The sequence below is a fragment of the Hemicordylus capensis genome, chromosome 2 (assembly GCF_027244095.1).
Source record: "Hemicordylus capensis ecotype Gifberg chromosome 2, rHemCap1.1.pri, whole genome shotgun sequence".
Classification (NCBI taxonomy): Eukaryota; Metazoa; Chordata; class Lepidosauria; order Squamata; family Cordylidae; genus Hemicordylus; species Hemicordylus capensis.
The window spans coordinates 236695351-236722425 of record NC_069658.1 but is presented as its reverse complement, the minus strand read 5'-3'; the positions used below and the strand labels follow the sequence as shown (position 1 = coordinate 236722425).

General features: G+C 45.7%; 2 protein-coding genes across 9 annotated transcripts; one reads left to right on the top strand and one right to left on the bottom strand.

Annotated features, from left to right (window-relative positions):
* Nucleotides 1-672: 672 nt before the first annotated feature.
* Nucleotides 673-19389, top strand: LOC128341959 (zinc finger protein 154-like). 5 transcript variants are annotated; one of them, XM_053288672.1, is made up of 7 exons: nucleotides 673-797; nucleotides 11995-12609; nucleotides 12719-12845; nucleotides 14577-14662; nucleotides 15266-15392; nucleotides 16555-16653; nucleotides 17804-19389. In XM_053288672.1, the coding sequence occupies exons 2-7, from the start codon at nucleotides 12184-12186 to the stop codon at nucleotides 18835-18837; spliced, it is 1899 nt and encodes a 632-aa protein (XP_053144647.1). In that variant the 5' UTR covers nucleotides 673-797; nucleotides 11995-12183; the 3' UTR covers nucleotides 18838-19389. The 5 variants fall into 5 exon arrangements, with proteins under 5 accessions (XP_053144647.1, XP_053144648.1, XP_053144646.1 ...); XM_053288673.1 differs by lacking the exon at nucleotides 673-797 and adding an exon at nucleotides 4638-4669; XM_053288671.1 differs by lacking the exon at nucleotides 673-797 and adding an exon at nucleotides 5616-5663.
* Nucleotides 6789-26585, bottom strand: LOC128341971 (zinc finger protein 202-like). 4 transcript variants are annotated; one of them, XM_053288703.1, is made up of 7 exons: nucleotides 26528-26585; nucleotides 23773-24597; nucleotides 22300-22420; nucleotides 21443-21528; nucleotides 20853-20979; nucleotides 20504-20564; nucleotides 13028-14732 (listed from the first exon to the last, which is right to left on the bottom strand). In XM_053288703.1, the coding sequence occupies exons 2-6, from the start codon at nucleotides 23881-23883 to the stop codon at nucleotides 20515-20517; spliced, it is 495 nt and encodes a 164-aa protein (XP_053144678.1). In that variant the 5' UTR covers nucleotides 23884-24597; nucleotides 26528-26585; the 3' UTR covers nucleotides 13028-14732; nucleotides 20504-20514. The 4 variants fall into 4 exon arrangements, with proteins under 4 accessions (XP_053144681.1, XP_053144678.1, XP_053144680.1 ...); XM_053288704.1 differs by lacking the exon at nucleotides 13028-14732 and adding an exon at nucleotides 15326-15479; XM_053288705.1 differs by lacking the exon at nucleotides 20504-20564.
* Nucleotides 26586-27075: the final 490 nt, after the last annotated feature.

The following is a 27075-nucleotide window of genomic DNA, read 5'->3' as shown; positions in this document are numbered from 1 at the left end:
CACACACAGATATACATATATTGGCTCTGGCGCTGTTGAAACTACAATAACAAATCCCCACAGGCACCCATATTATGACAATAAATGAATACAGTGATATGGGCTAAACAAGCCCCACACAATAAAGAATGTTGAACTGGCAACAGTCACTGGAATGCTGGTCATAAACGATTATATATATGATGCTGCTGTGCCGAAAGACAGTCCTCAAAAATGCAAAGTGCTGCACTCTGAACAAAAACCTTCACCTGAAAGGCTAGGCACAGAACTCTTGAAAGTAGAACTGGAATCTTGACAGACTTCCTAGGTTGTGGTCTGTTTTGTAAGTATCTTCATCAGAAGTATGGTAATCTGTGCATCAATGATCATAATAATGAAGCCTCAATCACACAAAATACATGGTGAAAACATGTAATGAATACAAACACATCAACCTTAAATCTGGAAAAGCCTTGTCACTAAAAGCAGCCTCTCATCACCATGCCTGCTCAGACATGCTATGCTCCTTAATGAAGGATGCTTAAACTTAGAGTTAAATACTCTCCCCAACCATCAATCAATTATACAATGAGTGGGAATATTGGACCAGCTGTGCTGATTTTAATATCCCTTTCTTTGTAATTTAATTATTTAAAGGAAACAGGAGAAGTCACAATTAACATTTAACCCATTGGGTATACATGTATTGAACTTGTGAATAAAAAATGATTCTTTTTGAAGAAGGATCCTCTGCTTATCTTGTTTGTCGAAGGACCTAGGTGTAAATTTAAACAGCACAAAAAACTTGAAATCATCAGGTGAGTGAGATTTCTCGACAAAATGTGGCACTAGTGGGGCATCTAATATATTCTGCTTGAGCCTAGATCTGTGTTCAAGAACACGGGTCTTAACAGGTCTTATAGTGCTCCCAATATACCACAGATTACATGGACACACTATGACATAAACAGTCCCTTTCGTCTTACAGTTAGCAAAAAAATTTAAGCTAACATGTTTCTTCAGACCCCGGTCCCAATATTCAGTGGTGGGAAGGCTGAACGAACAAACTGCACAACTCCCACAGGGGTGGAAACCTTGTGCAGCCCTACTCACTGGTGGTCTTACTGTAAAGTCTGAGTGAGTCAAAAAATTTCTTAGACTCTTGGTTTTTCTAAAGGCCACCATGGTTTTTTTTTTGGTTTTTTTTTTTTGCAACCAGGGATATCAGAAACAAGATGCCAATATCTATAGATAATCTTTGTGATCTGATAAGATAATGGAGTGTAATCTATAGACCAGATCAAATGGTCCAGGTGTTTATTCGGGGCATCCTGCAATAACTCACTTCGTCTAGTGGTATCTGCTCTAATCTTTGCTCTATGTATAACTTCCTTCAGATATCCCCTATTAACCAATTGTGAAGATAGCAAATCAGCTTCCCCTATGGTAATATATAATATCTGTTGAATTTCTTTTGACCCGTAAAAACTGGCCAAAGGGAAGATTGTCCTTTAAATGTCCAGGGTGCCAAGGGTCATAGTGAAGAAATGTGTTCCTATCTATAGATTTCCTGTATAAAGAGAAACTCAACTTATGTTCTTTATTCACCCAAATATTGGTATCCAAGAATGGAACCACGTGCTGGCTGGAATTACTGGTAAATTTGATATTGGTGTGAAGTTCATTGATCCACCCCAAAAATGACTGAAACAGTGTGGCATCAGTAAATATGATTAAGGTGTCATCAATGAAACGCTTATACATAAAAATCTCATTAAAAAATGGAATTAGTGGACCTCATTTTTGAGAAGAACTATTTTGGGTTTGATGACCAATTTTATTTCCAAATCGAGGGTGTTGCTATGGGTAGTTCTGTAGCCCCCAATGTGGCCAATTTGTTCATGTCCTCTTTGGAAGATGCATTCATTTGGAATGAGACAGCTAATCCATCATCGTTTATGACCAGCATCCCAGTGACTGTTGCCAGTTCAACATTCTTTATCGTGTGGGGCTTGTTTAGCCCTTATCACTGTATTCATTTATTGTCATAATATGGGTGCTTGTGGGGATTTGTTATTCCATGTTTAATTTGGTCACTACCTGCGTTGTGCCTCTGTTATCATTGCTTTTGTCCTTGTTCATGGGTTTTGTGATATAGTTTTTGCCTCTATTACCCATGTTCCCCCAGTTTTTTTCTTGTTTGCTGTTGAAACTACCGCACATGCCATTTTATATTGTGATTTCTATAGGGATGTTTTTTTAATATTAATCCACCCCCCCCCCGCCACTGGCAAATTTTCCTGATCATCCCGATGAATTTTATTTAAATCTTTTTCTGTCTAATTTAAATATGAGGAATAGTACCAAAATGGCTAGGTTTTGTTATATTACATAAAGCTCGTTTCAATTTTATATGATGTTGTTTTATTTTCTTCTTTCTATTTTCTGGTCTATTACCGAAATTAGAGAGAGAGAGAGAGAGAGAGAGAGTTTACAATAAAAACATAATTAATACAAATTTTAAGGATTAAAACAACGTAAAACTTAAAACAAGGTTCAAAGTATTAAAACAGTTTAAACTGGATATCCAGTTTCGTACCTGGCATTGTAGGGAAGCACTATTCCTTGTAGGTCTGACTTGGTAGAAAGCAGCTACCGATGTATTAAGGGCAGAAAAATTCCAGATAGCAACTGTAGTTCAGTGGTAGAGCATCTGCTTTGCAATGCAAAAATGTTCCAGGTTCAATCCCTGGCAGCCTCTCCTGGCAGCACTGGGAGAGACTCCTGCCTGCAACCTTGGCGAAGCCACTGCCGGTCTGTATGCAGGCATTACCGCACTAGATGGACCAAGGGTCTGACTCAGGAGAAGGCAGCTTCCTATGTTTTTCTCATGATGCTTCAGGAGAAATCCATCCAATGCATCTGCAGAAAGAGATTGGAAAAGTGGCTGCACCTGTAGAATTTCTGCATGTAACGCACTGCACTCCTTGCTGTGATGTGGGAGCACTGTGCCTTGTACAGATGTGTCAAGGAAAAGTTTATAGGGTGGGTATGTAGCAAGTGATTGGGCAAGCCACAAGTGTTGAGTTTCTGCCTGGACGATCCCTGCTGGATCAGGCCCAAGGCCCATCTTGTCCAGCATCCTGTTTCACACAGTGGCCCACCAGATACCTCCGGGGAGCCACAGGCAAGAGGTATGTGTATGCCCCCTCTCCTGCTGTTGCTCCCCTGCAACTGGGATTGGGAGGCATCTTGCCTCTTAGGCTGAAGATGGCCCACAGCCATCAGACTAGTAGCCATTGATAGACCTGTCTATCATGAATTTGTCTAAGCCCCCTTTAAAGCCATCCAAGCTGGTGGACATCACCACATCCCATGGCAAAGAACTCCATAGATTAATTATGCACTGTGTGAAAAAGCACTTCCTCTTGTCAATCCTAAATTTCCCAGCCCTTTTCTAGTGTTGTGAGAGAGGGAGAAAAATTGCCCCAATGTGTATCACTTTACACTTGCTTACATTGAACCGCAGTTGCCATTTTGTTGCCCGCTCCCCCTGGTGGGAGAGATCTTTTTGCAGCTCCTCACAATCTATTTTGGATTTCACTACCCTAGTTTAAAGAAAATAAATTTGAAAATTTACATTTCTATCCCGCTCTTCCTCCAAGGAGCCCAGAGTACATGGTTATGTGCACCATCACAACAACCCAGTGAGGTAGGTTAGGCTGAGAGATACATGACTGGCCCAGAGTCACCCAGTGAGTTTCATGGCTGAATGGGGATTAGCAGAGACTTTATCTTGGTCTCTGGTCTCCCCAGTCCAAGTCTAACACTCTAACCACTCCACCATGCTGGCTCTTCAGCTTGGTGTCATTTGCAAATTTGGCCACTGCTTACCCCAACTTCTAGATCATTTATGAACAAGTTAAAGAACACTAGTCCCAGTACTGATACCTGGGGAACCCCACTTCCTACCTCCCCGCATTGTGAAAAGTGTCCATTTATTCCTACTCTGTTTCCTGTCCTTCAACCAGTTACCGATCCACGCATGAACCTGTCCCCTTATTCCATGACTCAAGAGCCTTTGGTGGGGAACCTTGTCAAGAACATTTTGGAAGTCCAAGTATACTATGTCAACCGGATCACCTTTATCCATATGCCTGTTGACACTCTCAAAGAACTCCAAAAGCTTGGTGAGGCAAGGCTTGTCCTTGCAGAAGCCATGCTGGTTCTCCTTCAACAAGGCCTGGTCTTCTGCATGTTTAACAATTTTGTCCTTAAGTATGCTTTCTATCAATTTGCCCACCGCAGAAGTTAAGCTAACCAGCTGTAGTTTCCCAGCTCCCCCCTGGATCCCTTTTTGAGAATAGGAGTTACATGAACTACTTTGCAGTCCTCTGATACAGAGCCTGATTGTAGGGACAAGTTACATATCTTTGGTAGGAGATTGGAAACTTCACATTTGAGTTCTTTCAGAACTCTTGGATGGATGCCATCTGGCCCTGGAGATTTGTTAATGTTTAGTTTTTCAAGACAGTTTAGAACATCTTCCCTTGTCACCTCAAACTGACCCATTTCTTCAGCCGCTAAATCTGAAAAGTTCAATTCTGGAGAGGGTATATGGTCAGTATCCTCCGCCGTGAAGACCAATCCAAAGAACTCATCCAGCTCATTCAGAAACTACTCATATCTGGTAGGTTTTTTCATTTTTAGCTTTTTATTTATAATTTTTAATTTGAATTTTTTAAATTTTGTATAGTTTAAATGTGGTTTTAGCCTGGTCTTTTAACTTTTAAACTTTTATTAATTTTTATTGTTCTATATTGTACCTATTTTATTAATGTTGTAAGTGGCCCCAAGCAGTAATGTATTGGAGGGAGGGGGTATAAATGTTTTAAACAAATAAACAATAAATACTGAACACCAGTCAATATTACTCCAGTCACTAAGTTCACCGGAATGGTGCGGAGTAAATATTTCAAATAAATAAATATTGAACATCAGTTCCCATATTTCCCAAAGATAAAGTCTCTGCTATTCAGCAAATATAAAAATATAGGGCACATCATTTTTTTCAGTCATTCTTTGCAGATGTGTCTATGCAATATCCTCCAACCTCCCCTCCCAGCTCCCCCTATAGCCTCACACCACAGCAAGCCAATCTTTATTTATATATAAAGACATTTCACCCAGTGTTCTTTCTGATAGGCAAACTTACATAGGAAGCTGCCGTATACTGAGTCAGACCATAGGTCCATCTCACTCAGTATTGTCTACACAGACTGGCAGCAATTCTCTAAGGTTGCAGGCTGGAATCTCTCTCAGCCCGCTCTTGGAGATGCTGCCAGGGAGGGAACTTGGAACCTTCTGCATGTGGAAGGATGCATGCAGATCCTCTTCTCAGAGCGGCCCAGATTCTCATTAATAAAAAAAACCTTCTCCATAGTCTTTTTATTAAACTCGTCCATACGCTGTACCATGTATTTCCACATGGCTGTCTCCTTCCCCAACTCCATACCTGAGATCCTCTTTCAGTGGCAGCAGAAGCTGTTTCCAACAGGATTCATGGGTTCCTGGAGAAAGGCAGGGGAAGGGTTAAAGCCAGAGAGCTTGGCATCCTAGAGAGGCTCGTGTAGAGGCAGGCGTGAGAGCGCCGCTGGGTCATTTCCGCACCTGGGAGGGATTCGGTGAGTTGGGGGTGAGCTGGTTCTCGAAGGGTGGGAATTGCTGTGCACATGCTGATCTTTATTTTTAAGTTTGCTTTGGCTTTTGCCGGGAAAGCCCCAGGTTCGAGTCCAGACAGGCAGCGTCTTGCAGCATTTGCTGCATTTAAGGGTAGACGTCCCAAAGATGGATTCTCCCATCCACGACAGAAAAACAACTCGCTATGTAAATATCCATGTGTAATATGGATCTGCCAGTGACAGATTATGGCTCAGTGGTAGAGGAGACGATCGGGGCCTAGAGCACCTTTCTTACGAGGCAAGACTACAACACCTGGGGCTTTTTAGTTTAGAAAAAATACGACTGCAGGGAGACATGATAGAGGTCTATAAAATCATGCACGGTTTGGAGAAAGTGGAGAGAGAGAGAAATTCTTTTCCCTCTCACACAACACTAGAACCAGGGGTCACTCCATGAAATTGATTGCCAGGAGGTCTAGGACCAACAAACGGAAGTACTTTTTCACACAACGCGTGATCCACTTGTGGAACTCTCTGCCACAGGATGTGGTGACAGCCAACAACCTGGATGGCTTTAGGAGGGGTTTGGATAACTTCATGGAGAAGATGTCCATCAATGGCTACTAGTCAGAGGGCTGTGGGCCACCTCCAGTCTCAAAGGCAGGATGGCTTTGAGTACCAGTTGCAGGGGAGTTATGGCAGAAGAGAAGGCATGCCCTCTGCTCCTGCCTGTGGCTTCCAGCAGCATCTGGTGGGCCACTGTGTGAAACAGGATGCTGGACTAGATGGGCCTTGGGCCTGATCCAGCAGGGCTGCTCTTATGTTCTTATGACGCCACTTTCGACTCCTGGCAGCATACCGGGGAAGGCAGGGCTGGAAAGACGGCTGAGACCCTGGACAGCAGCTCTCAGAGAGGACAAAGAGTACAGAGACCTAGGTGGCGAAATGGTCTAACACGGGGCAAGGCAACTTCAAATAATAATTAATAATAGAATATTTATATAGCCATCCGAAACAAATGTTCTCCAGGCATCTCACACATGCAGAAGGAGAGGAGAGGTGGTCTTGTGGTAGCAAGTGTGACTTGTCCCCTTAGCTAAGTAGGACAAGATTTTTTTTTTCATAGGACAAGATTTTTTTATTGAACCAACAAACTACCAAAGCATACAGTACGTTGCCAAAGCACAATTATATACAAAGTGGTTGTTTGTACATCTTATATCTACAAAGATTTACACACAGGGATTTGAAAACCCACAAGGTTATGAAGTATATGCAGGCAGTACTGTAACTCGGGGATGAGGGATTACAAGGTACATCAGGTAATGGGGGGCGGGGTTTACGTCCGACGTCCATTTCCAAAATTTGTCCCATTGCTGTAGAAGAGATACACTTGTCTTTTTGCACATAACCATACAAACTTTTCCAGAAGAGATTTACTGTCTCGTCAGCGTGAACCTCTTGGTCGCGTCTTCCCTCCCTATTCCTATGCAGGAGCATTGCATAAATGACATACAGGTTTTCTAACCTGATTACAAGAAGGGGAACGTTCCAATTCCCTAGTATGAGGGCACCCATTCCATGGTTGCATATGAAAGGGAGACTAGAAGTGTGAGCACTGTAAGATGTTCCCCTCAGAGGATGGGGCTGCTCTGGGAAGAGCAAGTTCCATCCCTGGCAGCATCTCCAAGATAGGGCTGAGAGAGATTCCTGCCTGCAACCTTGGAGAAGTCGCTGCCAGTCTGTGAAGACAATACTGAGCTAGATTGACCAATGGTCTGACTCAATATAAAGCAGCTTTCTATGTTCCTAGCTAAAACAAGTAAAAGCACAGTCAAACACAAACTACAATAAAAGTCAGCTACAAACAATGCAGAGACACTTCTAGAAAGCCTAGCTGAACAAAAAGGCTTCCGTCTGGCATTTAAAGGAGCATAGTGATGATACCAGCAAACATTACTGGGGATGCTACTCCATAAATGGGGTGCCTCCTTCAAAAGGGCTCCCTCTCTAGCATCCACCCACCTTAAATGATTGCCCTGGTTTCAGTTTTTTTTTAGCTGTTTAATTGTTTTTTTTGTGTTTTAATATTTTGATTTTGATTGTTAACTTGTTTTAACGGTTTTTACCGTGCTGTAAACCGCCCTGAGCCATTTTGGAAGGACGGTATACAAATCTAATAAATAAATAAATAAATTCATCAGAAGTACCCTTAGCTCAGTAGTGGTGAGATATCATGACGTCTAAGAGCCTTGCGGTATATTGGGTACTGAAGTTTGCAGGTCCACTTGCGAACATCTGCTGTTCTAAGTAAGAATCTCCGCTTGCAGGGCCCATATGCTAAATGGGCAAAGAGGTCCCTTGTAATGTGGGCTCTCCCATATATGTAGCAGGGGGGAACGATTTTGTCCCTAGTAAGCCCAGCATAGCAGCCCTCTTTGTGGCTGTTGCTGGTGTCTCTCCCTTATGTTTCATTTTAGATTATTGTGAACCCCTTTGTGACCAGGAACCATTTTCTTACTCGCTTTTGCTATGTAAGCTGCTTTTGAGAACTCTTTGGTTGAAAAGCAATATGTGTATTTATTTATTTAATTTGCGATCATGTATTCTGCCCTTGTCTGCAGATTCAAAGTGGCTAGCAAACACTGCAACAATAAATTTATTTATTTATTTGTTCGATATATTCCTATGCCGCTCCATACCAAAAAAAAAAAGTCCCTGGGCACTTCTCAATTAAGCAAGTAAGCAAATTATTTCAGATTACGAAATCAAGTACTACAGACAAATATAAAAACAATACATCGCATACATATGTTACAAATATAAGAGACTACAACATGAGAACTATACACTGTACATCATTTGTCCATTCTTTCCTTTAATCGTTTCTTTATTCTCATTAAGAATGTAAGAACAGCCCTGCTGTATCAGGCCCAAGAAGGCCCATCTAGTCCAGCATCCTGTTTCACACAGTGGCCCACTAGATGCCTTCAAGAAGCTCACAGGCAGGGGGCGTGATAGAAATAAAAAAATAATAAAAAAATAAAAAGACTAGACTGCAAAAGGGGTCAGAGGATATCAGCAAAATAGACTGCACCCTTCATAGGATTATCTTTCCTACCTCCCAGGGCCTCTGTTCTGACCTCAGCTTGCTGCATAAAAGTACTCTTATCACAAGTCTTGTTAAAAGCTTTAACTCCAGCCAAAACTGATATCTTTCATTTCCTTCATAGAAACTGAAAAGTTGGGTGTTGTTTTTTTAAACCATTTGAATATCCAAAACTGTTTCACGGTATCACATGTGACTTAGTAATGGAGAAACTGTCAGAGACAGCACCACACAATTGCAACACATTGTTTGTTAGATAAAGTGGTTTTGAAATATGACAAGGGAGAAATATTCTATTGCCACATAAGAGACACAAAAATATAATATAATAGACACAAAAACAAGAGTTGTGATCATTAAAAAAATCATTTTAAAAATATAAAACCTAAATAAAATACAGGGAGGGGAGAAACTGCTAAAAAGAAACCATCAGCAATGGAAACTCGGAATATTGTGAAAGGCCTGCAGATATAGAAGCTTCTTAAATTCTTTTTAAAACTTGCCAGAGTAGATGCCACCCAAAGATCAGGTGACAGGGAGTTCCAAAGAGAGTGGCTACCACTGAGAAGGCTCACTCAGTCATTTCTGAGAATCAAATTTCAGGAGGTGGCAGGAGAACTTGCAAGAGAGCTTCTCTAAAAGATCCTATAGGGCAGGCAGATTCAAGTGGAGAGGGCGATCCTTCAGGTAACTTGGCCCTAAGTAGTAAAGGGCTTTAAAGGTCAAAATCAGCACCTTCAGTTGTTCCCATAAATGCACTGGTAACGTGTAGCCAGCAGTGTTCCCTCTAATCTTTTTCATCTGTGTGCAGAATGAGTTTTGTTCTGGGCGGCAGTGTCAAGGCAGTGTGTGCATATTTGCCTTCAGAGTGGAGTCTTTCTGATTCAGCCTGAGTGGGACCTAAAATTAACTGAGTGGACATCAAAAAACTTGTGAGCAGGCGCATGTGCGCACATCTTAGAGGGATCACTGGTAGCCAGTACAGCAGTGGAACGATATAATCAAAACATCTTGAATTTGTCAGTACTCTTGGAGCCACATTGAGGCGATTCTCACGATCACCCAGAAGCGGGCTAAGGGAGCCTAGCCCACTTTGGGGAGATCGTGTGCTGCAACGGGAGCTGCCCTAAATACCCCTCCCCTAAGACGAGGATAACGGGGCGAGTGCTCCGTTAACCTCCTCTTTTTGCTCGTGTGTTGCCGCGGCGCACGGCAACACACGAGTAGACCCCCAACCAGGAGGCTGCAAGCAGCCTCCCGGGCTTGGGGGTCTCTCCAGAATGCCCCACACACGTGCACGGGGCATCCTGGAAATTCTGGGGGCCACATGGCCCCCACAGCCCCCGCCGGATCCGTGACAGAGCCGGCAGTCGGGTGGGCTGCCGATCCGGCCACCCAGGGCTGCAGGCTTGATCATCTGTGGGGAGAGCGGGCTAAGCCTGCTCTCCCTGCAAACCCCCTTATGGCACTTCTCACCGATCGTGAGACTTGCCTTATTCTGTACCAGGTAACACTTATGAAGGTCTTCAAGGGTAGCACCATGTAGAGCACACTGCAGTAGTCAACATGAGAGGTGAAAAGAGTGTGGGCAACCATATGAGACCAATCTGATTCCGAAATGGGCTCAGTTGGTGCATTGGGCAAAAGGGCCCCTGGCCACAGCCAACACCTGGATATCCAGGTGTAATGCTGGGTCCAGCAGCACTCCCAGGCTGTGAACCTTCTCCTTCAAGGGGATTGCGACCCCATTCAGAACTGCGAAATAACTCAGTTCTGGTTCAGCAGGTCTCCTCCCCAGGAGTGCCTCTATCTTGTCTGGATTTAGTTTTAGTTTCTTCGTCTTCATCCAGCCCGACACTCGACTCAGCTTTCTGATGACATCCCACACTGAACCCTTGGATGCCCTCTTCCCGCCATTTCATATAAATATTAAAGAATATGGTGGACATCATAGAATCTTGTGGGATGCTGTTGGCCAAGCTGTCCATTTAAACTCTTTCTAGAGCCTTCCTGTCAAGAAGGATCAGAGCCACTGAAAAATAGTACCGCTCAATCCCATCCCAGCCAGGTGCCCCAGGATGCCATGGTCTGCCCTGGTTTTTGTAATAGAAACGTAGGAGACTGCCTTATACAGAGCCAGACCATTGGTCCATCTAACTCAGTATCGTCTATGCTGACTGGCAGCAGCTCTCCAAGGTTTTAGGCAGGTAAAACCCTACTTGGAGATGCCAGGGATTGAACCGGGGACCTTCTGCATGCAAAGCAGATGCTCTACCACTGAGCTGTGGCCCCATTCCCTAAGTGAAATATCTTACAGCAGACCGTGTAGTCACTCATCCAAATGCAAACCAAGGCAAACCCTGCTTAGCAAACAGGACAACTCATGCTTGCTTCCACAAGACCGGCTCTCTAACCCTGAAACAGTCTTGGTCTTGAAACAGCCTCGGTTGTGCCAGTGGATGGCTTGTGCCAGCAGGACCCTTTTACGCTCTAATCTTTTGAAACAGAATAGCCTTGTAATCAAACTGCCCAATCCTGTGTGTGTTTCCACAGAAGTGAGTTCAGCGGGGTTTGACTCTCTTAGTCAAATGTGCCTGGCTTATCAGCTAATTAAATACACTGTTGTGAAATTCTCTGCCTGTGCTGGGTAAATTGTACTGTCTGCAGATTGTACTGAGGCAAGGCATTGCCACATGTGCACACAAAATAAATCTCAATATGGCGGGGTGGGGGGGTCCTTTATCTGAATTAGAGATTGTCTAATGAGCGATCTGTCTCTAATGCCAGGAGAGGGGGAGGTGCTCTGCTTCCCCCCCCCCCGATCCACTAGAACCCCCCAATCTTAAAAACATTTCTGACGCCCCTAGATAAACTAATAATCTGCCTCAGTATAAGGCACAATTCCAAGACCAAAGGCAGGGGAAAGGGCGGAGAGAAACTTCCATCCCGGCATGTGAATGAAGCAGGGGATTGTGTGAAAAGGCTCTTGATTGTGAAGTTATAGGGAAGAAAGTATGGAATGCTTTGTCTTTGAGTTGGCCAGTTGTATGAATCAAATGTTCAAGTGTGTAAGCTTTTGAATTATACAGAACTCTTCCTCCAGCTTGATATTTTTTTAATGATAGTGGGATGGGAGGGAAATGTTTCTGATTGAATGTGTAGTGTAAGTTAGTTGGTCTCTGGCTCACACTGATTCTTGGGATTTGTTTCCCCTCCCCCCCTTAGGGAGAAGCTGCATTTCACATGTTTCTTTATATAATTCACTACAATAACTTCAGATATGACATAGACACATTGGCCTTGTGTGTCTAAGTAGTGAGCTCTTGACACCCTTCTTGCCTTGGAAATTAAAGTAGTATTAGAACAGAGGGACCTTTGGGCTGTGGTAGAAGTTTCATTTGAACACAGAGAGAAATGGATTGGCAAGGTCCAGCAAGTCATGAATCAGGGAAAGGAGCAGAAAAAGGCCTTCGAGGCATCCAGATTGGGAGTGGCAGGGAATTCTGGGAAAGAACCGTGCAGAAGATCCTTGAAGGAGACCGCACCGGCTCAGATGTCCAGTGTCAGAGATTCAGGCAGTTCCGCTACCAGGAGGCTAAGGGACCCCGAGAGGTTTGCAGCCAACTCCACAAACTTTGCTGTCAGTGGCTGAAGCCAGAGAGAAACGCAAAAGCTCAGATGCTGGACCTGGTGATCCTGGAGCAGTTCCTGACCATCCTGCCCCCAGAGATGGCAAGCTGGGTCAGAGAATGTGGGGCGGAGACCAGTTTCCAGGCAGTGGCCCTGGCAGAAGGCTTTCGCCTGAGCCAAGCAGGGGACAGGAACCAGAAAGAGCAGCAGGTAAGAGCGCAATTTGATCCAGGTAGTTTGCAGGGGCTGAAAATTTGTGGGACAGTATCATAAAGCATCCATTCATTTCTTAGTTCTTCTTGCCTTTCTGCTGTTTCAGGCACAGATGATGTTAACAAAATCAGCCACTGATCTCATGAAGGCAGAGAAGGCCCCATTGGACACCACACAGGAGTTTCTGTTCAGAGGGATCATGCAGGAGGGTGATGAAGGTAGCACCCCACTAGGTAAGGATCAATGGGGTGTGTTTCAGCTTGGCTTCCTTCTCACCTGAAGCCATGAATTGCTTTTGTGTTCCTGTTACCACATGCATGTTGTGCATGCCTCGGGATCTTTCAGGTTAGCGGACTGCACACTTTACAAGAGAGGCAAGTGAAATATTGGGAATCAAATTACTGAAGTCAGGTCCTTGAATTAGCAGTTTATTGAAAGCAACGAGGAATTTAGACATCAAAAAGTAGCAGCATGGTGATGCATGAGTAATAGGTAATAAATCAAAGAAGTAAGATGGGGGTTAAAACCATAGAGCAAACTGCTAGAGCTGCTAAATACTGTAATAATAAACAAGGAAGGAAACTGGGGGCTTGAGTGGGGGCGAATCTTCTAGAAGCATACAGAATGACAGCTAAATAATCCAGACGCCCAAGCTTTATATTCCAACTAAATTGCTCCAACTTTTCAGAACTCTCATTAGCTGGTTTCTTTCCTAGCAACCCAGCCATATCTTTTATCTATTTCTGAAATATTATTTTATCCATTTTGTAAAGAGCTGGAAATGTTATGATCTTTCTGGCTATATAACTGTGGCACCTATGGGCTAGACGGAGGCACCTATAGACTCTGGGTAATCCACAGAAACATCAGTTTCACAAAAATCTGAAGGGTGTGGGGAGCCTAAGGGGATAAACCCCACTAAGCCTCATCCCAATGTAACTCATTGGAGTGGAATGTTCATGGACTCAGAGAGCAGTTAACAGACAACCAGGTGGGCAGAGCTCATGGAACTCAGTGTTGGATGGGGAAGGAGGGCTTGAACAAGAAGAGCAGGAAATTTTATAGCTGGAAGAATACTCCCTCAAGGCAGTCGTAACCCTTTCTGCTTCTGAGAGGGGAAGATGTCTAGAACTCTTCAGTTTTCTCATCAACCATTTTTACAACGTTGCATTTCCACGTATTTAAGCTCTTGGTGTGGGCTTTCTTTGTTTTTTCACTGTGCTCAGGTGCAGGCTCAGGGAACACAGGCACACCAGGAAAATGCGGCAACATTTTGTTGTTCATATTAACTAATATAATAAATAGTCTATTGAGTTTTTATGACTGAAAACATTGTCAGAAATTATCCTCTCAAAGTTTTCAAACTTTCTGCTGCGGGCACCTGAGCAAGCCCAGATTGATACAAGTGATGTATCAAGAAGCTTGCTTATCTGGACCTTGTGGCCCTCTTTGGGCATGCTACTTTCATCCGGCAATGAATTAGTCAAGCCCTTCTACTAGCTGTTGTTGAAACTTCTGTAGTTTCCTAAATACCAGTGTTAAGCCATCTAAAAAGCAGGATGGTCTTCACTTCACCAAACAGTTCACCAGGCCAAAAAGCAAAGTACAACACAGAATTGTCAGTTCATGGACCCGGGTAACTAAGATGAATCCTTACAGCTCAAGCCACCTTTCTTGACATTCCAGGAGCAAAATCGGACCCTGGGCTACACATCCACCTTCTACTTCTGTGCTAAGAAGGGACAGTTGTACGGGCAAATGGGGTCATTCCATCCTAATTTCTCTTGATCCTCCATGTCAGAGACTTTTCTTTCTATCCTCTCATAGGTTTTCTGTCATTTCAGACACCAAACCAAAACGTTGAACTCGTCGTAAAAGCAAGGTAGTGACAGATGGATTTCACTCAAATGCAAAACATCTCTAAAGTATAAAATACCTTCCCACCTCCTTTGTTTCCCTTACAGGCAGTGAAATGACCCTGGTGACTCCTCCTAGGTCTTCTCCTCTTGGTGGTGGAATGGAAACGGTTGATGTGCAGTCACCAGAGCAGGTAGGAGAAACATCATTTGGGGGAGGGAGAGAGAGAGACAGGCCTCACTTCTCTCTGGGCTTGAAAGAACCTAGAAGAGGATAATAATTTTAAGGTTCCCTCTTTTCCTTTTTCTCTCCCCCTGCCTCTTTTTTAGAATGTACTCACTAAAGAAAAGCTGCACTGAAGTAATTATATAATGTCAGTTGGTTGAAACTCGTTTTGAGATCTGCAAGAATACATAAACCAGTCCTAAATTTGATTGCTATTACATGATCAGTTCTTACAGTATAGAGAGTAAATCTGTATTTTTTCAATTGTATTTTACCACAATATATAGAAGCTTAGAGATGTCTTCTATCTTTTTTATTCAATTTTCCCCTTGCCTTTTGTATTCTCTGTATAGAAATTAATAAAATCTTGATTAGAAAGAAAGAAAGAAAGAGAAAGAAAGAAAGAACCTCTCTCTTTCCCTTCCCTTTGGTCAAAGCTGCCCACGAGGAAGACTTTGAATACCACCGAGGATGCTTTGGAGTTTGCAGAAGAACTTCCTAGCTAACGATTTTTGTTGGTTTTTGGTTTCTCAACTACCAGTGTAGAGAAAATGTTCTCTATGTCTTCCAGGGAGCCGTGACCTTGGAGGAGGTGGCTGTGTGTTTCTCCGAGGAGGAGTGGGCTCTGCTGGATCCAGCCCAAAGGGCTCTGCACAGGGAAGTCATGGCGGAGAATTCTGGGAATCTGGCCTTGCTGGGTAAGGCTTCCTCTTTCCCTTGACTGATGGATGTGGAAAGCAGGAATTGCTTCTGTTGCCAGGAGTCACTTTTTCCCCAATTAGATCCTGCAAAGGGACATTCCTAAAGATCATGTTAAAATACCTGCATAATCATCTTCCCAGTTGCACATTCATCTTCCCTTACTGGTAGGGATGTGCACGGAACCGCGGAGCTGCAGTCCGACGCCGGGGGTGGATGGGTGGGTGGCTCCTTAAGGGCGGGGAAGAGTGCACTTACCCCTCCCGCCGCTTTCCCCCCGCCAGCACTCCATTATTTTCCAAAATCCATGGGGCAGCAGCGTACCTCCCTGCCGCCTCTTCCCCCATTGTTGGCCGGAAATGAGGAAGTATAGTCTGCACATGCGCCCACTGTCACGTGAGCCTCACACGTCTTATGTCACGCATGCATGTTGCGTGCGTGACGTGTGCGGCAGGTGCGTGCGCACGACAGCAGGCGCAAGCGCAGACTATACTTCCTCATTTCTGGCCAACAACGGGGGAAGAGGCGTCAGGGAGGTACGCTGCCACCCCATGGATTTTGGAAAATAACGGAGTGCCGGCGGGGGGAAAGCGGCAGGAAGGGTAAGTGTACCCTCGCCCGCCCTTAAGGAGCCACCCACCCCCTGCCCGGCGTCAGACTGGCAGAATCACCGATTCTTCGAACCGATTTGGACCGGTTCCTTGCACATCCCTACTTACTGGAACTGTGAGTAGCCTTGTCTTTGTGGCCTTCTTATAACCATGTTTAGTAGTGTTGGGTGTGGATACTAGAGGCTCCTGCTTGGTGTAATCTAAGATGAAAATTTCCATTTGGGTGGGGTTTGAATGGTGGCTGAGAGGGATTCTTCTGGCTTCCTCTCTATGGCTGCCTTTCTGGGATTATTTCAGAGCATGGTGAGGAAACAACCACCTCCTGGGAGCAGACTGAATCTTCTAGTCCCAGGACGTCAGCCCAACCCTCCCACTCCCAGGCCTGTTGCATCCCAGTGTGTGGGGATTAAAAGATGACTTGCCATCTCTCCCTGTTCCTTTAAGTTAGTGAGGGATAGCGGAGGGTTCAGAAAGGCCGTTTTGGTTTCTCTGAAGCTTTCTTCTAGTTAGAACCACAAGAACTATTTTTGTCTATTTATTTTCTCCAAAGAATTACTTTCCGTTACCAAACCTGACCTCACCTCCTGGCTGGAAGAAGAAGAAGAAGACCCATTTGTCGAGGCCTCCAAGAAAGGAGAGAGATCAGCAGGTAGCTGCTTTGCTGTGTGTTGGGAACCTTTGTCAGGCAGGTCAGATGCCAAGTTCTCCTGACAGGCCTTTCTTCTGGTTAAATGTCACCCACCCGAGAGAACTGTCAGGGAGACCGCCAAGAAATAGCTGCGGTGATTCTATCGCCTGGGTGAGGAGGAAGTTGTCCTGGTGGGGAAATTTTGGTCAAACTGTGTGTGGGAAATGCCTCTGTAGATCCACATCTTATGGAGCAAGTGGATGCCAGTTGACGCTAATCAACAGAAGCGCTTTGATTAGGGCAGATTCCAACAATGCAGGATCTGCCCTTTCACTCAGTCTTTGCTATGGTCTTATGAATATGACAAATATTTATATACTGCTTTTCAACAGAAGTTCCCAAAGCAGTTTACAGAGATACAAATAGGCTCCCTGTTCCCAAAGGGCTCACAGTCTAAAAAAAGAAATATAAGATAGACACTAGCAACAGTCACTGGAGGGATGCTGTGCTGGGGATGGATAGGGCCAGTTGCTCTCTCCCTGCTAAATAAGGAGAATCGCCACTATTAAAAGCTGCCTCTTTGCTCTCTTAACAGGGAGGCTATTCACACGATTGTAGAAAATCGGGCTAGCCTCCGCTAGCCCGATTTTTTACCACCATGAGAACCATCGGACTCGGCTGCAAGCCCGGTGGTTCTTGAGGGTCACCCACTTACGTAGCCCGGTGCTTAAACCGGGTTTGCGGAGCGAGTGCCCCGCAAACCCAGTTTTTGCAATCATGAGTAGCTGCAGCTACACACGAGGAGACCCCCCAACCAGGAGGCTGAAAAGCAGCCTCCCGGCTCAGGGGTCTCTCCAGCATGCCCTGTGCACATGCACAGGGCATGCTGGAGCTTCCGGGGACCACGCAGCCCCTGATCCTCCCAGCCCTCACCAGCTCCATAATGGAGCCGGCAGTTGTGTGAGCAGCTGATCCAGCCGCCCAGGGCTGCCGCCCTGCTTGTCTGCGGGGAGAGCGGGTTTAGCCTGCTCTCCCCACAAACCCTATGGAGGCAGATCTCCTTGATCGTGAGACCCGCCTCAGGGTCTTATTCACACTGCAGTTATTTGGGCTGCTTCTCTGATTTGAGGCTTTCGTTCCTCCCTCCAAGTTTCTCTCTTTATTCCTGAAGGTAATCAGAGGAAGAATGGAAAGAAGAGTGAACAACCAAAAAGGAAAACTGAAGAGAATCAGAAGAGGAGGAGGAAGACCACAGCTTCTGAAGGGGCAGGCTTCCATGCAATTCCAGTCCAAGAAGGAAGTCTCAAAGAAGACAATGAGATTCCCTTACATGTCAAAATCTTAACTAATAAACCACACCTTGGCATGTATTACAGAAGCCACACAGGCGAGAAACCATATCAGTGTGGAAAGAGTTTCAGTCAGAGGTCAAGCCTTGATTATGATCAAGAAATCCACACAGGAGAAAAACCACACACCTGCTCAGTGTGTGGGAAAAGCTTCTGGGTAAAGATAAACCTCATTTCCCATCAAAGAGTCCACACCGGAGAGAAACCCTATCAATGCATGGAATGTGGGAAGCGCTTCAGCCACTTTGGTAATTTTACTCGCCATCAAAAAACGCACACAGGGGAGAAGCCGTATAAGTGTTCGGAGTGTGGAAAGAGCTTCCGCTGCAGTGGCAACTTCACTCGCCATCGGAGAATCCACACAGGAGAGAAGCCATTTAAATGCTCCGTGTGTGGAAAGGACTTCCTTCAGAAGAGTCACCTTATTTCCCATAGAAGAACTCACACAGGAGAGAAACCATACACCTGCACAGAGTGCGGAAAGAGCTTCGGCCGCTTTGATTACCTCTCTCGCCATCAAAGGATCCACAGAGGAGAGAAGCCACCTAACTGTTCGGAGCTTGGAAAGGGCTTCAGTCAGAGCAGTAGCCTGACTTCCCATCAAGGAATCCATGTGCATAAATTCGAAGGAGGCAGCAGGACTCAAGTCCCTGCCAGAATCCCCCAGGGGGAGCTCTGCCTTCCCCAGCTTGCCAGTGCCAAGCGGAATCCACAGGCTCACTCCTTGATGGACCCAGTCAACTCTTCTAATCTTCTCTCAGTAACAACAGCAGTGACAGCACGTGACAGGTCTCTGCCGTGTCAGACTACAGTTCCTGTTATTCTTTGGGGCCTTGTTCCTGTTCACAAGTATTAGTTTTGTCCTTCATCTACTGTATTGACCTGAATCCAAGACTAGGTTTTTCCCCCTGAGTTCTTTGATGGTAGCTATAGGGGGGTCATCTTGCAGTCAAAGTCCTCTTCCTTTGGGGTAAATACAGTTGTTATCTGGATTTAATCTGGATTTTTGAAGTGGGTTGTCTTAAATTCAGATGCATCTTCTATTTGGGTAAATACAGTTATCCTTGAAGAAGACCCATGTTGCAAGGCTAGACTTCTGGAAGGTTCCGTTGAATACAGGCGGGCTCTGCAGAAGGCATAGGGTTGCCACATTCATGGGAGAGAATTCCTGGACACAGTCATCAAAGGGTGGGAGTTTGTCACTTGAAAACCCCACTCTCCCAATACGGCCAGTACTGGGAAAGTGTGCTCCATGGAAGGGCTTGGTAGCTGTTCTGTGCATTTCCACACAGATAGAGTTCTTTGCATAGGAGAGGTTTAGGAACTCATATAGCACATTTTGGAGCAGAAGATGGGGTTGGAGCTTCATCTTTGATATTGTTAACAATAAAGTACTGTTGTGTGTTAAGGCCTGTTGCTCCTTGTGTTTCTTCCTGCTACTCCACACAGGGGACACTTCCTGTGGGCCAAGAGGGGCCCTCACAAGATGCTGCATCAGGCAATGAGTGCTCTAGAGAGAAGTGAGGCCCCAACAATGCCAGTAGGAAAAGGGGGGCTCTGTCCCTATCCCTCACAGCTAAACCCAGACGCCCGCTACCACCTCCACTATCTCTACAGATGATCCAGAATGGAGGGGAAGAAGAAGGGGTTTACTGAGCCAGGCTAGGCAGTCATCAACACTGGTGCCACAGAGAGGGTAAGAATATGGAGATTTTAAATACTGACACCATGTAGTTCCAATGCCTGGAGAGAAGCATCAGAAAAATGGGTAAAATTCATTAAAGCAATCTTCCTTCTCAAATTTCTGGACCTTTTGTGTCCAGCTCGATACTTGTCCTACATCCTGGACAGGATATTCAACTCCTGGGCTGTCCAGGCCAGTCCTGGACATGTGGCAACCCTAAGGAGGCAACACTTCAGAGAGAGAAGGACTTGGCTAGTTCCAATAGAGTCATGGGCGTAGCATCCGTTGGACAAGGGAAGACAAATGTCCCCAGGCCCGGAAGATCAGGGGGCCCCCAAGGCTCGGGGTGTGCCCTGCTGCTGCTGCCACTGCCTATTGCACTGCAACTGTGTGGCGTTTAATACCGCTTCTGGAAGGAAAGTGTCTCTGGCTCTACTCCCAGCAGGATCTTCTCCCTCCCTGGAACTTCACCGTCCCCTCTAAGTATCTTCCAGTGTCCTCAGGCGGGCTTTCTTGGCTGTCGGGGTTCCAGTTGTGCAGTATCCAACTGAGAAATGTTCAACGGTTTCCCATTCTCATGTCCCTCTGGTACAAAGAAAAATCCCCTTTTCTCAGGATTTTAAAAAAATGTCTGAGTATACACTAGTCTGCTTCCTGATATCCCCACCCCACCAGCAACCTTTATTGATTTATGTTGATCTTAGCTCTTCTATTCTTTGTGTTATGAGAGTTTTATTTTTATGCTATTTTTAATAGGCCTGTTATGGCTACCCTGAGATGTTTGTACCAGAGGTGCAGAATTTAATCATCATCAAAAATGAATAAATACATTTCTTACTGAGAAGTAAGTCAATTGATTTCACTGGGGCTCACTTCTGAGTTAGACACAGGATCAGGACCTGCAGAGAGCATACATTTGGTGAGGGTCTTTAAATAGATACGGTATCCAAAAGACATAGACTTGCCAAATTGATTCTCCATGACATCCTACAGAGGCAAGATGCTTCTAAGTACCAGCTGCATTGCCTGTGGGCTTCCCAGAGGCATCTGGTGGGCCCCTGTGCAAAACAGGATGCTGGACTAGATGGGCTTTGGGCCAGAACCAGAAGGGCTGCTGTTAGTGCAGTGATACAGACTGCCATAAACAGCAGCAATTCCTGCTTTCCAAGGGAAAGAGGGAGCCTTACCCAGCCAGGCCAGAAGCTCAGAAGTCTCCTCCAGGACTTCCCTGTGCAGAGCCCTTTGGCCTGGATCCAACAGAGCCCACTCCTCCTTGGAGAAACACACAGCCACCTCCTCCAAGGTCACCGGACCCTGAAAGACAAAGAAAGCGTTTTATCCAGATGGGTATTCTGAGCCGAGATTCATCTAGGATCCAAAGCCTCCACAGTGGGACTTGGAAGGAAAAGGGGTGGGAAGAGAGCTGGTCTTGTGGTAGCAAGCATGACTTGTCCCCTTAAGCTAAGCAGGATCTGCCCTGGTTGCATACAAAAGGGAGACTAGAAGTGTGAGCACTGTAAGATATTCCCCTTAGGGGATGGAGCCGCTCTGGGAAGAGCATCTAGGCTCCAAGTTCCTTCCCTGGCATCTCCAAGATAGGGCTGAGAGAGATTCCTGCCTGCAACCTTGGAGAAGCTGCTGCCAGTCTGTGTAGACAATACTGAGCGAGATGGACCTATGGTCTGACTCAGTATATGGCAACTTCCTATGTTCCTATGGGTGTCCTGAGGTGCAGAGGGGTGAGGCCTGCTTCTTTCTTCAATGGTTCTTCTCTTACCTGATCCAGTGATTGTGCAACAACTGTTTCCATTCGGTCACCAAGAGTAGAAGTCCTAGAAGGAACCGCCAGGGTCATTTCACTGCCTGTAAGGGAAAGAAAGGAGGTGGGAAGGTATTTTATGCTTTAGAAGCATTTGGCATCTCGGTGGCCTGAGTGAAATCCATATCTGTCTCTACATTCAAAAAGTTCATAGTTTTGATTTTGCATTACAGTCTGAAACCACTGAAAATATGAGAGAGGCTTCTCTCTAGTGTCTCCGACTCATGCTCAAGGGGAATTCTCACAGAATGACTCCACGTACTCCTACTAATGTCCCCTCCCAGCACACAAGTGGAGAGGCAAGGCTGCAACACCAGGGGCTTTTGGTTTCGGGGGGAAAGATGATTGAGGTGAGACATGATAGAGGTCTATAAAATCATGCATGGTGTGGAGAAAGTTGATAAGAGAGAAATTTTTCTCCCTCCTTCATAACACTAGAATCAGGGGTCATTCGACAAAAGGAGTATTTTTTCACACAACAAAAAAACAGCCTATGGAATTCTCTGCCACAAGATGTGGTGACAGCCAACAGCCTGAATGGCTTAAAGAGGGGTTTAGATAAATTCCTGGAGGACAGGTCCATTGAAGGCTACTAGTCTGAGGGCTATAGGCCACCTCCAGTCTCAGAGGCAAGATTCCTCTGAATACCAGTTGCAGGGGAGCATCAACAAGAGAGAAGGGATGCCCTCACCCCTTGCCTGTGGGCTTCCCAGAGGAATCTGGTGGGCCAATGTGTGAAACAGAATGCTGGACTAGATGGGCCTTGGGCCTGATCCAACAGGGCTGTTCTTATGGAGCAAGACACAGATCCCTACCCAGCGAGATGATGCCTACATCACCCTCCTGCATGATCCATCTAAACAGTGGTCTCTGCTTGGTGTCTAAGAGAGTCTTCTCGGCCTCTGGGAGATCAGCGGCTGCTTTTGCTAACATTCTCTGTACCGGAAACAAAAGAAAGATAAGAGGGATTAAGGAAGAAATGTATTTATTCATTTTTGATGATGATTAAATTCTGCACCTCCGGTACAAACATCTCAGGGTAGCCATAACAGGCCTATTAAAAATAGCATAAAAATAAAACTCTCATAACACAAAGAATAGAAGAGCTAAGATCAACATAAATCAATAAAGGTTGCTGGTGGGGTGGGGATATCAGGAAGCAGACTAGTGTATACTCAGACATTTTTTTAAAATCCTGAGAAAAGGGGATTTTTCTTTGTACCAGAGGGACATGAGAATGGGAAACCGTTGAACATTTCTCAGTTGGATACTGCACAACTGGAACCCCGACAGCCAAGAAAGCCCGCCTGAGGACACTGGAAGATACTTAGAGGGGACGGTGAAGTTCCAGGGAGGGAGAAGATCCTGCTGGGAGTAGAGCCAGAGACACTTTCCTTCCAGAAGCGGTATTAAACGCCACACAGTTGCAGTGCTGTTCCTAGCAGTCCGCGGGCAGCATCTGTACATAAATGGCATCCACGCATGCGCAGACGCCATTTACATGCTGATGCCACCCACGGGCTGCTGGGAGCAACACTTCAGCAGCACGGTGTGGCATTTAATACCAACAGCACTGTGGTGGGGCAGCAGAGGAGCAACAGAGGGGCAGGTAAGACCTGCCTTCAAATAGGAATTCCCAGATGTAGTTCACTACAACTCCCAACATCCTCATCTACAATGGCCTTTGGCTGGGAATTATGGGAGTTGTAGTCAACAACATCGGGAAATTCCTGTTAGAGGGAACACTGCCTGCCTTCCTCCTCTTAATGCACCCACTCTCCAGCGTCCCCAATGAACATGAAACGCTTTGTGCACATCTCTACTTCTCTTCCAAGCCCTATAATGTCTCTGGCAGCCAAGTGCATGAAGATCTCGGAACTGGGATATTCACCCAACAGGGGCAAAAGGAGGAGACTAGAACAGGGCATCCAACTCTCTCTCCTAAAACCTATCAACTGGGGGAGGGAGGGGGAAATGCTGGTGCAGCCCCTGCAAGCTTTCCTTGCCTCTGCAGCTTTCGTTGCTAGCACAGCAGCTGGTTGAGTAGCAAACACGGAACTTCAGCCTGCTGAGAAGAAATTGCTTCCTGCTCTTATCTCCAGGAAGATCCTTTCACTCTGTGAAAATTTAGTGTCCCCCATGTATTTTGTATTCCACCAAGGAGGGCTCACCTCACACTTTCAGAATCATTTGGGTTATTTCCAGACAATTTCCAGGCTGGGGATTTTTTAGTAGACCATCTCACACAATCTAAGCTGCTGGAAACGACCGGCATGAAGCACTCTCACCTGTTGCTCCTCCCACTTTTTGTCCTCTGCCTGGCTCAAGAGGAAACCTTCTGCCAGAGCCACTGCCTGGGAACTGGTCTTTGCTCCACATTGCTGGACCCAGCTCGCCATCTCCAGAGGCAGGATGGTCAGAAATTGCTCCAGGATCACCAGGTCTAGGATCTGAGCCTTCGTGTGTTCTTCTGGCTTCAGCCACTCAAACAAAGGTTATGGAGTTGGCTACAAACCTCTCAGGGTCCCTTGGTCTCTTGGTAGTGGAGTTGCCTGAATCTCTGGCATTGGACATCTGAGCTGATGCTGTCTCCTTCCAGGATCTTCTGCATGGTTCTTTCCCAGAATTCCCTTTCACTCCCAGACTGGATGGCTTGAGAGCCTTTTTCTGTTTCCTTCCCCAATTCATTACTTGCTAGACTTCGCAAATCCATTTCCCCTCTATGCTCAAATGAAGTTTCTAACACAAGCAAAAGGATTCTTTACTCTAATGCTGCTTTGAATCCCAGGGCAAGAAGGGTGGAAGGGTTCACCAGTGTGATATAGTGGTTAGTGTGTTGGATGACGATTGGGGAGACCCAAGCCATGAAGATCTCTGTGTGACTCTGGACAAGACACTTATCTCTCAGCCTAACGTACCTCACATTGTGAGGAGAAACATAACCAAGTACACCACTCTGGGCTACTTGGAGGAAGAGAGAGAGAAATGTAAACATAAATTAATAAATAAGCTGCCACTGCTTAGACTTTCAGTGTCAATGAGTCTTTGTCATGTGTGAAACTATTGTAGTCTTTAGGCAAGCATAAAAGTCATATGTGAAATTTAGTTTCATCCTGAGAAAAAGAAAATAAATCCCAAGAATCAGAGGTAGTCAGAGACTAATACATTTACACCATATCTTAGATCAGAAATTAAGTCCCCGCAATGTTTCATTTATTTATTGTTTAAAGATCAAGCTGGGGGGCAGTGTATATAATTCCAGAGCTTAGTTTAGCATTTAGTTCATATAATTGATCAACTCGAAGAGAAAGCACACTTCCTGTTCTCTTCCCCATGATTTCACGGTCAAGAGCTTTTTCAACACAGTCCCCTTCTTCCTTCATGGACTGAGGTGGAGGTTTCCATCTCCCCTTTTCTCTGTCTATGGACTTGGAATGGTGTTTTATATAGAGGTTGATTACTGGTTCATCTCTAGAGGCCTTGGAAGGGTTTTTAAGGTTGGGAGGCTCCTTTCAAACAGACTAGTCTCTTTTGTTAGACAAGTTCTATTTCAGATAAAGGCTTTCCCCCCATGATGAGATTGATTTTGCATGCGTATGTGTAATACTTGGCCTCCATCCAATTTGCAGTCAGCACAATTCACCCAGCACTGGCAAAGAACAGCAGGGCTAGTTATTAGAGATTTTATTATTAGTTATTAGAACCAGAACTAGCCGACTGGCCATGTGCACATTTAATGGAGAGTAAAACCCACCGAACTCATTCCTTATTAAACACACAGGATTCAGCAGTTTGATTACAAGGCTGTTCCATTTCAAAAGATCAGAGCAGACTGTATTGAGAAGATTTATACATGCATCCTGGTGCAGATCATCACTGGCACAATCAAGGCTGTTTCAGGACCAAGGCTGGTTCTGAGGTGGAAAGCCAGCCTTGCTGTACCAAGCATGAGTTGTCCCCATTGCTAAGCAGGGTTTGTCTTGGTTTGCATTTGGATGGGTGATTACAGCCCCATTATTACTCACATGTAGCTCTGTGGTACAGCCCCTGTTTGCATGGAGAAAGTCCCAGATTCAATCCCTGGCATCTTCAAGTAGGGCTGGGAAAGTCTCCTGTTTGAAATGTCAGACAGCAGCTGCCAGTCAGTGTAGACAATACTGACCTAGATGAACCAATGGTCTGACTCGGTATAAGACAGCAAGCTTCTTATGTTTCTGTGACCAAAACCATGGTCGATCATGGTATCCTTCCAGGGCAATTGGCTGGGATGTGATTGAGGGCACTATTTGTAGTGGCTCGGATCCTTCGTGACCAGTAGACTGCAGAAAGTGGTGTTGGAGGACTTTCATCACTGGACGCCCTGGCCACCGACCTCCTACACCTCCAGCCTCAGAGACAAGATGTGCCACCTGCTTGCGCCACCAGACATGCCACCGGCTTGTCTGGTGGCAACTCAAAGGCGACCTTTCTCTGTAGTTTTCCCTGGCCTGTGGAATGCACTTCCTACTGAGATTAGGGCTGCTCCATCCCTACTGGCTTTTAGGAAACAACAAAAGACACATCTCTTCAGCCAGGCTTTTTAGATGACGTTTTGATGGTTTTAGTTGAATTTTATTGATTGCTTTCATCTTAAATTTCATTTATGTTTTAAATGTTTAATCGTTTGGGTTGTTTTGTTCTTGCAAACCACCTAGGAACTTCGGCAGTGGAAGGTATCTACATATTTTAAGTAAATATATACACACATACAACCAGTTGCAGGGGAGCAACAGCAAGAGAGAGGTCATGCCCTCACCTCTTGCCTGTGGGCTTCCCAGAGGCATCCGGTGGGCCACTAAGTGAAACCAGATGCTGGACTAGATGGGCCTGATCCAGCTGGGTTGTTCTTATGTGAACGCAAGGTTGGCGCCTCCGAATCCCCACCCAACAGCGGCCAAAGCAAGCTTTAAGCCGTGTGCTGCATAGGCGCAGCAGCCCCCCAGATCAACTCCCCAAATCCCACCCGGCCGAGAACCAGCTCAGCGCCCACCATACTCAACTCACCGGATCCCTCCCAGATTGCAGGATGGAAGCGAGATTTCCCCAGCTCCCACGCCTTTCGCTATATGGGCCTCTCTAGGAAGCCAAACTCCCTCGCTTTAACTCTTCCCCCACCATCCTCCAGTACCCTATGAATCCTACTGAAGACAACTTCGACCACTGAAAGGGGATCTCAGGCAGGGAAGTGGAAGCGGCAGGAGCAAGGCACTGGTCAGGGGTATATGGTGCCTTTAATTCCTAGAAGGGCAAGGGAGGACGGAGGAGGACTGACTAACGAGCCTTCTCCTCCTTCAGCCCCTCCCCGTGGGAAAGGAGCCTTGGATTTTCCCACGCGTGTGTCGTCAGCACAGCCCTGCCCACTCTCAAATGGCTAGCGCAAATTGCACGTGGTCGAAATGCAAGGCAGGGCAGGATCCAGAAAGGGAGAGAGACAGCCAGCTAGTGGATCCATCCTGCGCCGCAAACCTATCTAGGAGTGAGCCCCACTGAACATAGTGGAACTTACTGGTACTGTACTTCTAAGTAAACATGCATAGGATAGCACTAGCATC